This window comes from Carassius gibelio, chromosome B17, assembly GCF_023724105.1.
Source record: "Carassius gibelio isolate Cgi1373 ecotype wild population from Czech Republic chromosome B17, carGib1.2-hapl.c, whole genome shotgun sequence".
Lineage (NCBI taxonomy): Eukaryota > Metazoa > Chordata > Actinopteri > Cypriniformes > Cyprinidae > Carassius > Carassius gibelio.
In genome coordinates, this window is record NC_068412.1 from 8,529,856 (window position 1) to 8,542,860 (window position 13,005).

The following is a 13,005-nucleotide window of genomic DNA, read 5'->3' on the forward strand; positions in this document are numbered from 1 at the left end:
CAGTTAGCTAGCTGGAGGGCAGTCTGGTCTCCATGACTCGTGTTGCTGTGTCTGTCGCTGAGACTGAGAATTAAAGACGCTCTGGTGATGATCAGATGGATCGAATGCGATCTGCTCTCAATCCAGACCCCTAGAGAGCGAGCACAGCCTCCTCCTGAGGTGGGGCTGGGCTCAGTTCAGTCCGGATCGCGCGCGTGTCTGTGTATGTTCCTCCTAAAGCATGCATGACAGGAGGAGGTCTGTGCCACTGTGAATTATGCCGCAAGGGGGCGCCAGTGGAAAACATTTGTTCAAAGTGTCTTGTATAGAAGTTGACAAACAGGTGTTGTATTTATTGTATACAAAATATTTACATTCTCATGTTTATTGTTACAATGTTTTACTGTATTTTCGATGAAACAAATGCACCCTTTGGGAAGAATTCCTAAAAAAATTGTAAACATTTATTTTATACATTAACTCAAATGTGCTACAATGTTTGTTTTGTTTTTATAAATGCACTAGCATGATATAACTACAAGTGTGTCGCAAATGTACTTTTCAAAAAACAACAATAAAAAAGGTTGATATTTGTTTGCATTGCAACAGGAAACTGAAACATATTTATATATACATCATATATACACCTCTAGATTGTAGCGTGAAAGACTACAATATCTTGTCAGTTTGCATTGTCATTGTCAGTAACCAGCTGATATGCTGATATGATAAATCCTGCCTACATGTGCTTTATATAAACACACAAGACACAAAAAATCAATAATACACCAGGAAGCAGATGTTTAATGCTTGTATAGCTAACATTTCATTGAAGTGCTGAGTCGAACTGGTACACACAAATAAAGGCACTACGCACAAACTTAATACACGAAGACAAGGAAGCCCATTATGTACATAAAAATATATAATTTTCATAATCTTTGGGACTATATGTACAAATGTTTAAAAAATGTATTTACAAACACTCAAGAGAATATGACGTAAAAAAGCAGAAGTGCTCCGGACAGCGATGCACAGGTCATATGCACAGGTTAATTTGTGTGTTTAGTGCTCATCAGCGTCTGAGCGCAGGGCTGGCGAGGAGGCCCAGGATGCTGGAGAGACAGTGGAGCTTCTCTTTGACCAGCTCTGGTAACTTCTCATTCTCTTTATACCTGAGAGGAAACAAAAAACACAAGAATTCACAACAGTATCTCTGCCAGCATTCATTCTTAAACATAACATAAAATTACAAACAGACCTCAATTACAGCCTTTATAAATGTCTTTGGCTTTGTTTTGCAATTAAACAAAATATATATGCCATTGGATTATGCAGTACATAAGTTCCATACATAACAAATGCAGTTTAATATTTGTTTCCTAATAACAAGCTTTACCTGGTGATGTGTCCTTCATGGGAAGTAAAAGTGATGCAAGAGACACCAGCTTGAACCATCAGCTGAGATCCATCATTAAACTGAACCCATACCTCCCCAGTAGTTAACTAAAAATAGAAATAGATGAACACACTTAAATCCTACTACTATTACATATATACATATACATATATACACACACACATATATATTAGGATATTAAGTAAAGATATTAAAGATATAAGTACATCGATAGATTTTATTCAGCTTTCAGATGAGGTTTAAATCTCAATTTCTGAAAATTGACCCTTATATAGGTTTTGTGGTCCAGGGTCACATATATATATATTACACAAACAAATTATTAATTAGAATTAAAAAAAATAAAATTCTAAACTTATCCAGTCAAACACTTTACCTGAGAGGCCCAGCCAATGTTAGGCACAAAAATGGACTTGAGCACCTTTCCTGTGTTAACGCCGCGTTCATCTTTGCCTGATTGGGGTGAGCTGGCTTTAGCCACACTAGCTGTGGTGAAGTCCGATCCCGCATAGGAAATCATCTGGAGGGAAAGAGAAAGGATACTCAATGAAAGTGGGATGCACTCTGAAATCCCAGAACTGATGTGCTTTGGGATAATGTGCATGCATGACGTACTGATGGCGTGATGTGGGGTGGCCGGGGCGGACTGAGGCACACCTGAGCCACCTCTGCAGGGGCTGCTGAGCAAGACTCAGACGAACTCGGAGGCTGAGAAGCTGAAAAGGCTGGATTAGTGAGTCTCCTGGTGAGGAATAAGATGGTGAATGAGAAACGGACTTCATGCATGACGTTTGATCTCAAACAAGAGGGTTTTCAGCTCTGGTGGTGACAGATTTGAAGCCTCACCTGCCGATGGTGATGGGAAAGAATGGAGTGTTTTTAGCACTTCTCTGCTCCTCGGTAGTGATTGCCGCTTCCAGAGACAGACACATCCGATGCCCCTGAGAAAAACACCAAACAAGCTTGAATCTTGGTTAGCATTATAACAGCAGGAAGAGCAATGTACCACCTGATCTTTGAGAGTCCTAAAATAAACATGCAAGCATGTGCACCGATCAAAAAGATGAAACATGATGCAGGGATGCAGTACCTCCTCAGAGAGCTCCATGTAGAGTCTGCACTCAGGACTCAGTCCGCTCAGCCCAACGTCACCCTTCACCGTATACGACTTCCCGTTCTTCTCCACCACACGCACCTGCTCGCTCGTCTTATGGGTTTTTGCGCCTAAAGGATGAAAACAAAAGGTTCTTGAGGCCTAAATTGGCTACACGCTGCTCTACACACTGAATCATCTGTGCCGCTCACCATCATAGAAGCACACCTCCAGGTCCGCATTAGGACTGTTCTCCATCAGCATGCACTTGGCAAATTTTGTGTACAGTGTGACTTTAGGGGTCTTTGATTTCACCAGCTGGACAAACTTGGTGGCATACTGATATTTCTTCCAGTATTTTTCTGCAGTAAATGCAACCTAGTTTAATGCAATGCTTTTCCATCGTTAATAGTTTACTGAGAAACAGTGTTGAATAGTAATGTGCATTTGAAACACATCACGCTTCCAAACAGTCTTGTGTGCTGCTGTACCTGGTAAGTCCTCATAGCTGCAGATGAGAATGTCTTCAGGTGGTGAAGGGGGGTGGTCCAGCACAGGGAAGCCTTTCCCTTCATTGGGCTGATACACTGTAACCTAACACCACAGTTGATAACAAATAGAGCATATGAATTAGAGACTGTCAAATCTCTATAGAATTTGTAATCATTAGGCTACAATAGTAAAACAAAATATGCATTCTTTTTTTTTTTTTTGTAGCAACAATAATAAATGAAATATGCAAATCTGCTTTGCGATCCAAACAGATGAATTACAAAGATTTTCTGAAAATACAATTATTTGATAAACAACATTTATAATAACCATTCATAGAAATGTTTCTTGGGCAGAAAATCAGCATATAAGAATGATTTCTGAAGGATCATGTGACACCGTAGTCTGGAGTAACGGCTGCTGAAAAGGTCATTTTTAAAATAACATTTATTTTCGATCAAATGAATGCACCCTTGGTGAGTATAAAAGATTTCCTATATATTCAGATATCATTATAATACTAAAACATGTCTTATTATTAATGTTAAAACAATTGTGCACCATATTCTTTTGTTGGAGACTGTTTACAATTTTCCAGGATTCTTTGATGATAGATAGAAAGTTTAAAAGAACAATTTATTTGACATAGAAATCTTACATTATATATACTTGTCCTTACATGCACATTTGATCAATTTAATGCATCTTTGCTGAATAATATTCTTACTGACCCCGAAAATCAGAACATGAATTGCATTGAAATAATTATTGAGTTTTTAGTCCCTCACCATAGATCCATCACAGGATATCCTAAGTACTTCTTTGACTCTCTCCTGAGCTCCTTGTCCCTTCAGCAGCTCCATACACACCTCTCCAGAATCCAGGATACTGACCTAGAGAGGAAATACACACCCTGTTACATCATGTACTAAACCAACAACTCTAGTGTATAACTTACAGGGCCCAGCGCAAGCAGGGCATACGGTTTCACTAGGACAGACTTAAATTGTTTCACTCACCACAGCGCTTTTGGTCTTTTGTCTAATAGGCTTGAGCCTGGCAGCACAGAGTGGAGGGAAGCTCTTCTTAGGGCACACTTTCTCCTTCTCTGTGTTTGCTTTGCCTTTGGAGAGGGGTGGACCCAGAAACTGTGTGTCCGAGTAGGCCTGAGATTCTAACACGTGTCCTGATCCAAACCCATCTTCCCTGCAGGGCCCTGGATTGCTGTGAGGGAAAAGGTTTGGCTGCTGCTGATAGTGAAGGCCGCTGGGCTTGTCACTGCAGGAGGTTTGTGTCCCGACCGGCCCTCGTCCAGAGTGAACACTGCCACTGCTGCTGTGACTGCTCAGGTCCGCCGGCCTCCTGAACGCTCCTAAAATTACAGATGGTTTGAGGTTTAAATATGGAGTCTCAATATGGAAAACTTTCCAAATAAGTTGTAAAAAAAGAGATACTTCAGCCAAAAACAAAAACATTCTAGCATCATTTACTGATGTCCTTCTGAACCTGTATGAATTTCTTTCTTCCATTCAGCAAAAAAGTGATGTTTTCCATACAACCATAAATGCAATATATATGTTTTAAGAATTATATTTCAAGCCTTATGAAGCTAAATAAAAGCTTTGAGTAAAATCAATATGTGAGTTACTATCTTTTTACTCTTAAAATCTCATTTTTGTTTGCATATATTTAAACATGACACCTAGGATGCTTCGAGGGTGAGTAGAAGATGGACATTTTCATTCTCGGGTAAACGAACCCTTTAAATAAGGAAACTAATAATCAAACAATTAAAATACCACTTTAATACCACTAATAACAAAGTCATGCATTCTTAATTTATGGCCACAATATCTACTGAAGTTTTTATTTGTATATTTCCTGTTAATTTTAGTTAAATTTAGTTGCTGTTTTGTAACTTTTTACAATCTTTTTTATTTTATTTTATTAGTTTTGTGGTATTATTAAAAAGTGATTTATTTCAAAAAGTGATTTATTTAGTTTTAGAGGTTTTAGTACACATTTTAGTGCAAGTTAAACTAAATGAAAATTAGAAATGTTTTCTGGGCAACTGGCTGAAATAAAATAACTATAATATATTTAGTTTGAAGTCATTGTGTTTTACATTTTTTGTTAACTATAATAATCCTGGTCATGTGCGGGGCTCCACAGGTTTAGAATGACACAAGAGAATGTTCTTTTTTGCTGAAATATTCTATAGAACAGCTCAGAATTCCGATGGGAATATTACCATCACTGCTAAACCAGGCCTGCGATTGAGAATCGGACATCTGTGGTCTCAGGGAATGGCTGGATGTAGAGGAAGATGATCCCAGACTGAGGAAGAATAAACACAAAAACTCTAATCACAAAAAATACTTATTGATAATGTAATAATGCTGAAATGCAAATATGCCAACTGCACTCAATTCATTAGTAAACTGTATTCATCTTGATGGAATCGCACCGCATCTTACTTTGCAGGCTGTTTTACAGGAGGAGAAGGCAGGCGCCCCTGTGCAGAGTAGCCATGGGGCATGTTTCTGTAGCTGGAGGTTGATGGAAATAATCGTCTGGACCCTGGAAGCATCTCTTCCGAGTGGCATCTCTCCAGCTCCGCCTCCTGTGGCGTGTTGCTGAACCCAGCACCAGATCGATCTGATGAATGAGCCCGTCTCAAGTAGCGAGAATGAGGCCTTCCGCTGTCAGCACCCATGGGAACTCTACCAATACCCATCCTTGATGAATCATCTTGCAAATGTGGCTGCCAATCTTGGCCGCTCTTGAAACTGGAGCTGGTGGAATGGTGGGAGTGGCTGGGGATCGGCGCCAAGCGATTGGGCAAGGGCTGTCCAATCACCTGCCTTGTTTTTCTCTGTAGCCGGCTGCTGCTGCTGCTGCTATTGGTGGCGTTGGAGGCTGTGGATATGGTGGCTATGCCGCTGTCTATGGACCCCCCGTCACTGCTCCCAGAGTCTTTGCTTGCGGTGGGCCCCGAATGAGTCATAAAGGGGTGGTCCAGCACTGTGGAGAGACTTGGCCTGAGGGCTGGGTTCTTTTGTAAGAGCTGCTGAATCAGGTCCTGAGCTTCAGCTGATATGTGAGTGGGCATCTGATATTCTCCCAGAACCACCTTATTGAGAGTGTGTTTCACAGTGTCCGTGTCAAAGGGAGGTCTGCCCGTGAGGAAGGCGTAGAACATGCAGCCCAGGGACCAAACATCCGACTCCAGGCCGTGAGCGCTGCGTGTAGCCACCTCGGGTGAAATGTAGTTTGGTGTTCCACACATGGTGAAGTGCTTCTCACTGGGAAGCTTGAGCTGCGTCGCCAAACCAAAGTCTGCGATTTTAATGTTCATGCTGGTGGTGAGCAGGAGGTTGGACAAGGTCAGGTCCCTGTGCATGATCCCATGAGTGTGGAGGTACAGCATTCCCTTCACGATCTGATCCATGAAGTGCCTCGCTGTTGATACACAAAAATCTTTTTTTTAACCGTCCTTCAATTTAAAACAAAATGTACTGATTTTTTGCAGTTTTGATTATTTTAATATATTAATAATCGATAGTTCAAAAGTGAGTAACTCACCCTCTTCCTCGGTGAAAGGTTTCTTCCTCTCCTTCAGGTAGCGGCTCATCTCCCCGTTGTGACACATCTCCAGAACCAGGTACACATAATTACTGTCCTCAAAGTAATTGTATAACTTCAGGGAGTCAGGAAAGAGAAAATAAGAGGATTAGCCAATATCTACTTTTAGAATGTAAATCCTTCAGGATGGCGGATTCCTTTAAATACTGCAAAATGCATAATATGCACAATAATATCATATTCCACAATTCAAAGGGACTTACAAATGAGGACAACTGAATAATTTTATTATACAATGGAAAATAATAATAAGTGTTCTACTGTCTTCAATAAGATCCTCACAAAGACTGATATTGTTCTATTTCTAAACCACTAATTCTCAAAATATTAAAACGGCTAAAACATTTAAATATTTCTTCCATTTATATATATATATATACACACACACACACACATTTTCTTATTATTCACCCCATGGGTTCCCACTGTCTTGAAGAATCTTAAAAATAATTGAAGTGTGATCATTTATAATTTTAAATAATTCTCATCATCAAAAGTGTCCTATTATGCTTTTTCACTTTTTCCACTTAAGTTAGTCTGTAATGTTACTGTTTGATCATAAAAGATCTGCAAAGTTACAAAGCTCAATGTCCAGTTCGAAAGGAGTTATTTTATTTAACAGAAATGACTTTTCAAAAACTACAACAACTGACTCGTTGGGACTACAACGCATATTTTACAGGATTTGTGATATCACAAACACCGACAAATGGGATGAGACCTGGTTGAGCTGCACTAGAGAAGGCAACAAGTGTTATCACTATGTCGGAGACACACTAGTGTTCCCAAGACAGACGAATTTATAATGATTACAATCATCCGGGTTTAAAACATGCTCAAATTGATTTGATATTGATGCAATATTTACACTGAAGCTTGCAGATATTCCCGACCAGGTGCCAAGTGGAACCAATCACAACACACACTGGCCCAGCTAACCAATCACAACACACGCTGGCCCAGCTAACCAATCACAGAACACGCTGGCCCAGCTAACCAATCACAGAACACGCTGGCCCAGCTAACCAATCACAACACAAACTGGCCCAACTAACCAATCACAACACACGCTGGCCCAGCTAACCAATCACAGCACACGCTGGCCCAGCTAACCAATCACAGCACAGGCTGGCCCAGCTACCCAATCACAGCACACACTGGCCCAGCTAACCAATCACAGAACACACGCTGGCCCAGCTAACCAATCACAGCACACGCTGGCCCAGCTAACCAATCACAGCACACGCTGGCCCAGCTAACCAATCACAGCACACACTGGCCCAGCTAACCAATCACAGAACACACGCTGGCCCAGCTAACCAATCACAGCACACGCTGGCCCAGCTAACCAATCACAGCACACGCTGGCCCAGCTAACCAATCACAGCACACACTGGCCCAGCTAACCAATCACAGAACACACGCTGGCCCAGCTAACCAATCACAGCACACGCTGGCCCAGCTAACCAATAGCCGCATTTCCACTGTCGGGCCAGTGCGAGCCAGGGCTCAAAGCGGGCCGGGTGGGGCCCATAGCCCGGGGCCAGTAGCACCGAGGCCAGAATAGCGCAGGGTTTCCACAGTGGAGCTTGAAGCACCGCTGCACGTCACTAAAACACGCCCTTTACACGCCTCTCAGAACAACGTCATGCAACCTCAAAATTTCACCAATAAAGAGAAGTTATCAGACAACTAAGAAATAAGTCACTGGAACATGCGCGATCACAAAACGAACATGATAAAAGCGGCCGTTTGTTTGCAAGCTTTGTTATATATTCAAATTCAAAAGCATCGATGTTTTAACTATAGAATACATGATACATTGATCATATTGATTTAATTTATCAGGACTCAAAATTAATCACACATAAATACACTTATTTCTATTTTATTTATTTATTTTTAACGCTCATGAAAATAGCCTGCTTATTCAGTCGAGTCTGTTTCTGTTTATTAGCCACAGTAGCCGTCATATTCAGAATGAATGATAATATCTCTATTTTTATAAAAGCTCCCGAACAAAAACATTTGTAGGCTATATTCTTTTATGATAAGCAACGTCAGATAAACTCTCGAGACGAGACTTGGGACAGATAATATTAAGTTACTTAATAAATACCAACTGTGATAGAGAATAAGAAGCTGACGTCTGATTTCTTCAAGCGGTCATATTTTACCATGTTTACTATGGTAACATGTTTAGCGTGCATATCTTTTTCATCGCTTATAAATATTTCTGCATTGTTTAGTGTTTATAATCCACATTGGACCAAGTTATGTCAAACACTCGCTGCTGACTGAAAGAGAGTTTTGAGCTCGACTTATAAAAAAAAAAAAAAACTGTTTAATGCTGGTGTTAAAGCTGTTATCTTTCTGAAATGATTCGCAGTGCTGACTCGCTATTTTTATAAAAGCTCCCAAATAAAAATCATTATTATATTTTGATGATATGCAACGTGGAGCTAAACTCACGAAACGAGACAACAGATAAAATGTTACTTAATAAATACACAATTGTGATGGAGAATAAGAAGCTGACGTCTGATTTATCCAAGCGGTCATATTTAACATGTTTACTATGGTAACGTTAATGTTTAGCGTGCGTAGTCTTTTACATCGCTTATAAATATTTCTGCTTTGTTTAGTGATTATTTCTGGCCTTCCCCCCAGACCTGTTGCTTTCTGTGTTTCCACCGCGGTGTAAAGTACCGGGAAGATTAGGCAAATAGACTGGTGACTTAGGACGCGTTTCTCATTACAAAGTACGCTGATTTTGGACGTGCATCCTCGGTAGTTCAGATTTTGCTTATTCGACTCGGGAGTGTGATGTCCACGGCAACGCAAATCCGATAAATCTGCAAACAGCAGCGTACTTCATAACTTCAGTCAGCTCGTCTTGGCTACTGCAATTTTCCTCTCTGTATATTTACAATAAAACAAAATAGGATATCAAATACCACTGCCTCCTTTCGTTTTCATTTAAACATAATAACAGCTGCAGAAATGTACTTAGTTCAGGGATATGTGTATATATACAGCCATTACAATGAAACGAAATATTATATAAATTTGCCTTTTTTTATTTTCATTTTAACATATAGATCAACTGAATACAGACCAAAGATAACCTGTTAGATTTACCCAAAACAAATTATATTTCATGTTTAACCACTAAAGAGACATCAGAGCCAGCGGCACATATCAGAAGGTCTAGCTGAGGAGAGGCTGCTCTCGGCGGATACATGAGGACTGAGCTCTCGCTGATTGCGTGGAGCTCACCGTCTCCGAGATCGGCGAAACACAATTTTAAATAGGCTCTGTCATTATGAATAAACCACAGATTTGAGTTTTAAACAACTACATTCTCGCCTGAAATAATTTTAAAATTACATTTCATGACACAATAACAGTAATATTTGAAAATGATCCGAATAAATGGTGGTTCAACTCAACCAATGCTGCGTGAACTCAACCAATCAGGATGTTTAGCGCCCAAGTCCCGCCCCTGAAAGTTCCGGAACTTTTAAAAAGTACTACCTCGCCAGCAGGGACTTTCTGAGGGGCATTTTTTTACCCTGAACTTTATTTAGTTCCTGGTTCCTGCGGTGGAAACGCACCGAGTACCAGGCCAAAGTCCCTAGTTCCTGGGTAAAGTTCCTGTGGTGGAAATGGGGGGCACAATGCAATTGTATTCCAGAAGATGTGCCTTCTTTTGATAAAGGAACTATTCGAGCTGCTTATGCCAGTCTGACGAGAGAGGTGTTATAATAATGTAAAATATGTGAAAAATAATGTGTTTTTCGAACAACCTAGTATGAGAGTCTGTTCTAGTACACCCACAAAACTACATCAAGACTTTGTAAAAGAGCCTAATAGGACCCCTTTAACCTCAATCAGTAAAACATGGAAACTACTACAGCAACAGATGAAAAAGTCATGCAAATTCATTGGTTAAAAAGACTGGGAAACTTAAAAAACAATCAGCTCTAAAAAGTTCATCCTAAAAAGTAATTTATGGAACAATCTATGTGGATAATGGGGCCTTACAGTCAAAAAGGCTGAAAACCATGACTGTAGTTAAAACCACTATATACAAATTTCCAGCATTTTATGTGACATTTTAGGAGTTTAATGACCTGTATAGAACTATACAATTCTTCTTTTACATTTAAAAGTAAAACAAACTGTCAATATAACTGATTCCAATTCACTGTACACATGACATTACACAAGCATCAGCGGAACCGCAGTGAGTCTGTGATGAGGCTCTAGGACTCACCTCAAGAACGGCCGGATGCTTTAACCGACACTGGATCTCCACCTCATTAATGACTCTCTGCACCATGGCAGCTTTGTGCATGGCCTTCTTGTCAATCTGCAAATACACATGGGGCACAGTGAACGGTTCTGAACAGATGCTGCACAACCACAACCCTGCCACTACGGTTAATTAAACCGCACAGTGTACTCTTACCATTTTGATTGCCACCTCCAAGCCTGTGTTTACAGATTTTGCTCTGTACACGCATGCAAAAGAGCCTTTACCCAACAAGGTGAGAACCTTGAAGTCCTGAAACACAAAATAAGAGCGTGCATTAGATGGAAGAACAACACACTAGAGCTCGATTTTGTCCCCTGGGAGTCTCTTCGCCACTGAATCTCAGAGTGAAGTCTCCTACCTCGATTCTGAGATCCACAGATGAAGACAAAACTCGGTCCTCATGTGGATCATTGGCTTTTGTAGTAAAATCTAGCAGGAATGGATGAATCGCTGTCAACATGGTGTTTCGATCACTGATGAAGGCGACAGTGTGCAGTCTCTGTTGACGCGTCGCTCGTTACCTGACATCTGCTCGTCACTCTCCCGCTCTCCTCCCGCGACTCGACCTGACAACCGACGCTGACGCGAGTCGCCTAGCAACCGTCTCCACGCTCAACTCCCAAAACACTTCTGATGCTCTCAATAACGTTACACCGCGGAGCGAAGAACAGAGGCGAGCTCCAGAACGACTGGCTGCTTTAACATTATCAATTGACGTTTCGTCTTTGTTTAACATTATGTTTCAATGTGTCCCAAACTTGAAAGAACGAAACGTAACATAAAACGAACCTACGTAAAGACGTACAAGCGAATCTTTTAGCTTTTTGGGGGTACTTAAAATATACACAGAACCTCAGAATTGAGTTAAATAGATTTTAGGGCTGCAAGCGGCCGCGCTTCTTACCTCAATCTTGTCACCGATTGAAACACTCATTTTCAATTCATAACCTCTTCAGAACGAAGATTCGGTAGTTCTTTTCAAAATATCCTTATTTTTCCGTAAATTTGAGATGGTTTGACTTGAACATGATGTATAAAAATGCATTTAATCGGTATATTTGTATTCCCCTCCAAAATGTTTGCCTTTCCTCCATTTTGAAAAAGTCCGCCCGTAGAACGCATGATGACGTGAGCGACGTCGCTGCCCAAACTGACCAATCGGTGATCAGATTACAGAACCAGGCAGAGTCTGTCAAAGTAAAAGTCGATGTTTACTACGATTATATAAAGTTTTTAGTGCATTTACATTTTTGTCATTTATCTCAGCAGACGCTTTTAGCCAAAGCGACTTACAAATGAGGACAATGGAAGCAATCAAAATTATCAAAAGAGCGATGATATGCAAGTGCTATAAAAAGAAAACATAAAATAGAAACAGAATAGCTTTTGTTATTTTTTTGTTTTGTTGCAAGCTAGTGTTATTTTTTTTAGCTTTTGTTAATTGTATAATAATTTAAAAGAACAAAAACAGACAGAATACAAGTTAGGAAAAGATTAGAAATGTTTTTTTAAGAAAACAAGCAGTAAATGTGCAAGTCTAAAAGGGACAAGTTTTTTAAGAATAGAATTAGAATAGAGTGCTAGAGTTAGAGGATCAAATAAAGATGGAAGAGATGTGTTTTAAGCCGATTCTTTTATTATTAGTAGTAGCATTATTATCAATGTTGAAAACCTATACTTTATATTTCAAGAATAATTCACATCATCTGAAAGCTGAATAAATAAGCTTTATTAGGATCTGACAATATTTGGCAGAGATGCAACTATTTGAAAATCTGGAATCTGAGGGTGCCAAAAAATCTAAATATGAAGTTCTTAGCAAAGCATGTTACTTGTCAAAAATTAAGTTTTAATATATTTACTGTGAGAAATATACAAAATATCTTAATGGAACATGATCTTTGTTTATTATCCTAATGATTTTCAGCATAAAAGAAAAAATCAATCATTTTGACCCATATAATGTATTGTTGGCCTTTTTATTAAGTCCTTTTTTCTTTTTCTTTTTTTTCCGGATATGTAAAATTATTTATTTATGTATAAGAATCTATTTTA

General features: G+C 39.7%; 1 protein-coding gene across 2 annotated transcripts; it reads right to left on the reverse strand.

Annotated features, from left to right (window-relative positions):
* Positions 1 to 756: 756 nt before the first annotated feature.
* On the reverse strand, positions 757 to 12,090 carry LOC127976655 (serine/threonine-protein kinase PLK4). Of its 2 annotated transcripts, none has more exons than XM_052581244.1 (16): positions 11,855 to 12,090; positions 11,104 to 11,199; positions 10,909 to 11,004; positions 6,570 to 6,684; positions 5,462 to 6,446; positions 5,236 to 5,321; positions 4,004 to 4,356; positions 3,773 to 3,877; positions 2,984 to 3,086; positions 2,705 to 2,854; positions 2,490 to 2,623; positions 2,246 to 2,340; positions 2,015 to 2,141; positions 1,776 to 1,919; positions 1,379 to 1,485; positions 757 to 1,154 (listed from the first exon to the last, which is right to left on the reverse strand). In XM_052581244.1, the coding sequence occupies exons 1-16, from the start codon at positions 11,882 to 11,884 to the stop codon at positions 1,055 to 1,057; spliced, it is 2,826 nt and encodes a 941-aa protein (XP_052437204.1). In that variant the 5' UTR covers positions 11,885 to 12,090; the 3' UTR covers positions 757 to 1,054. The 2 variants fall into 2 exon arrangements, with proteins under 2 accessions (XP_052437204.1, XP_052437202.1); XM_052581242.1 differs by lacking the exon at positions 11,855 to 12,090 and adding an exon at positions 11,309 to 11,827.
* Between the last annotated feature and the right edge of the window lie 915 nt (positions 12,091 to 13,005).

Coding starts and splice junctions, on each gene's coding strand:
- LOC127976655 (XM_052581242.1), bottom strand. CDS start 11,410: ATGTTGACAGCGATTCATCCATTCCTGCTAGATTTTACTACAAAAGCC. Junction 11,200..11,308: donor CTGTGGATCTCAGAATCGAG/GTAGGAGACTTC, acceptor TTTGTGTTTCAG/GACTTCAAGGTTCTCACCTT. Junction 3,087..3,772: donor TATCCTGTGATGGATCTATG/GTGAGGGACTAA, acceptor CTGTGGTGTTAG/GTTACAGTGTATCAGCCCAA.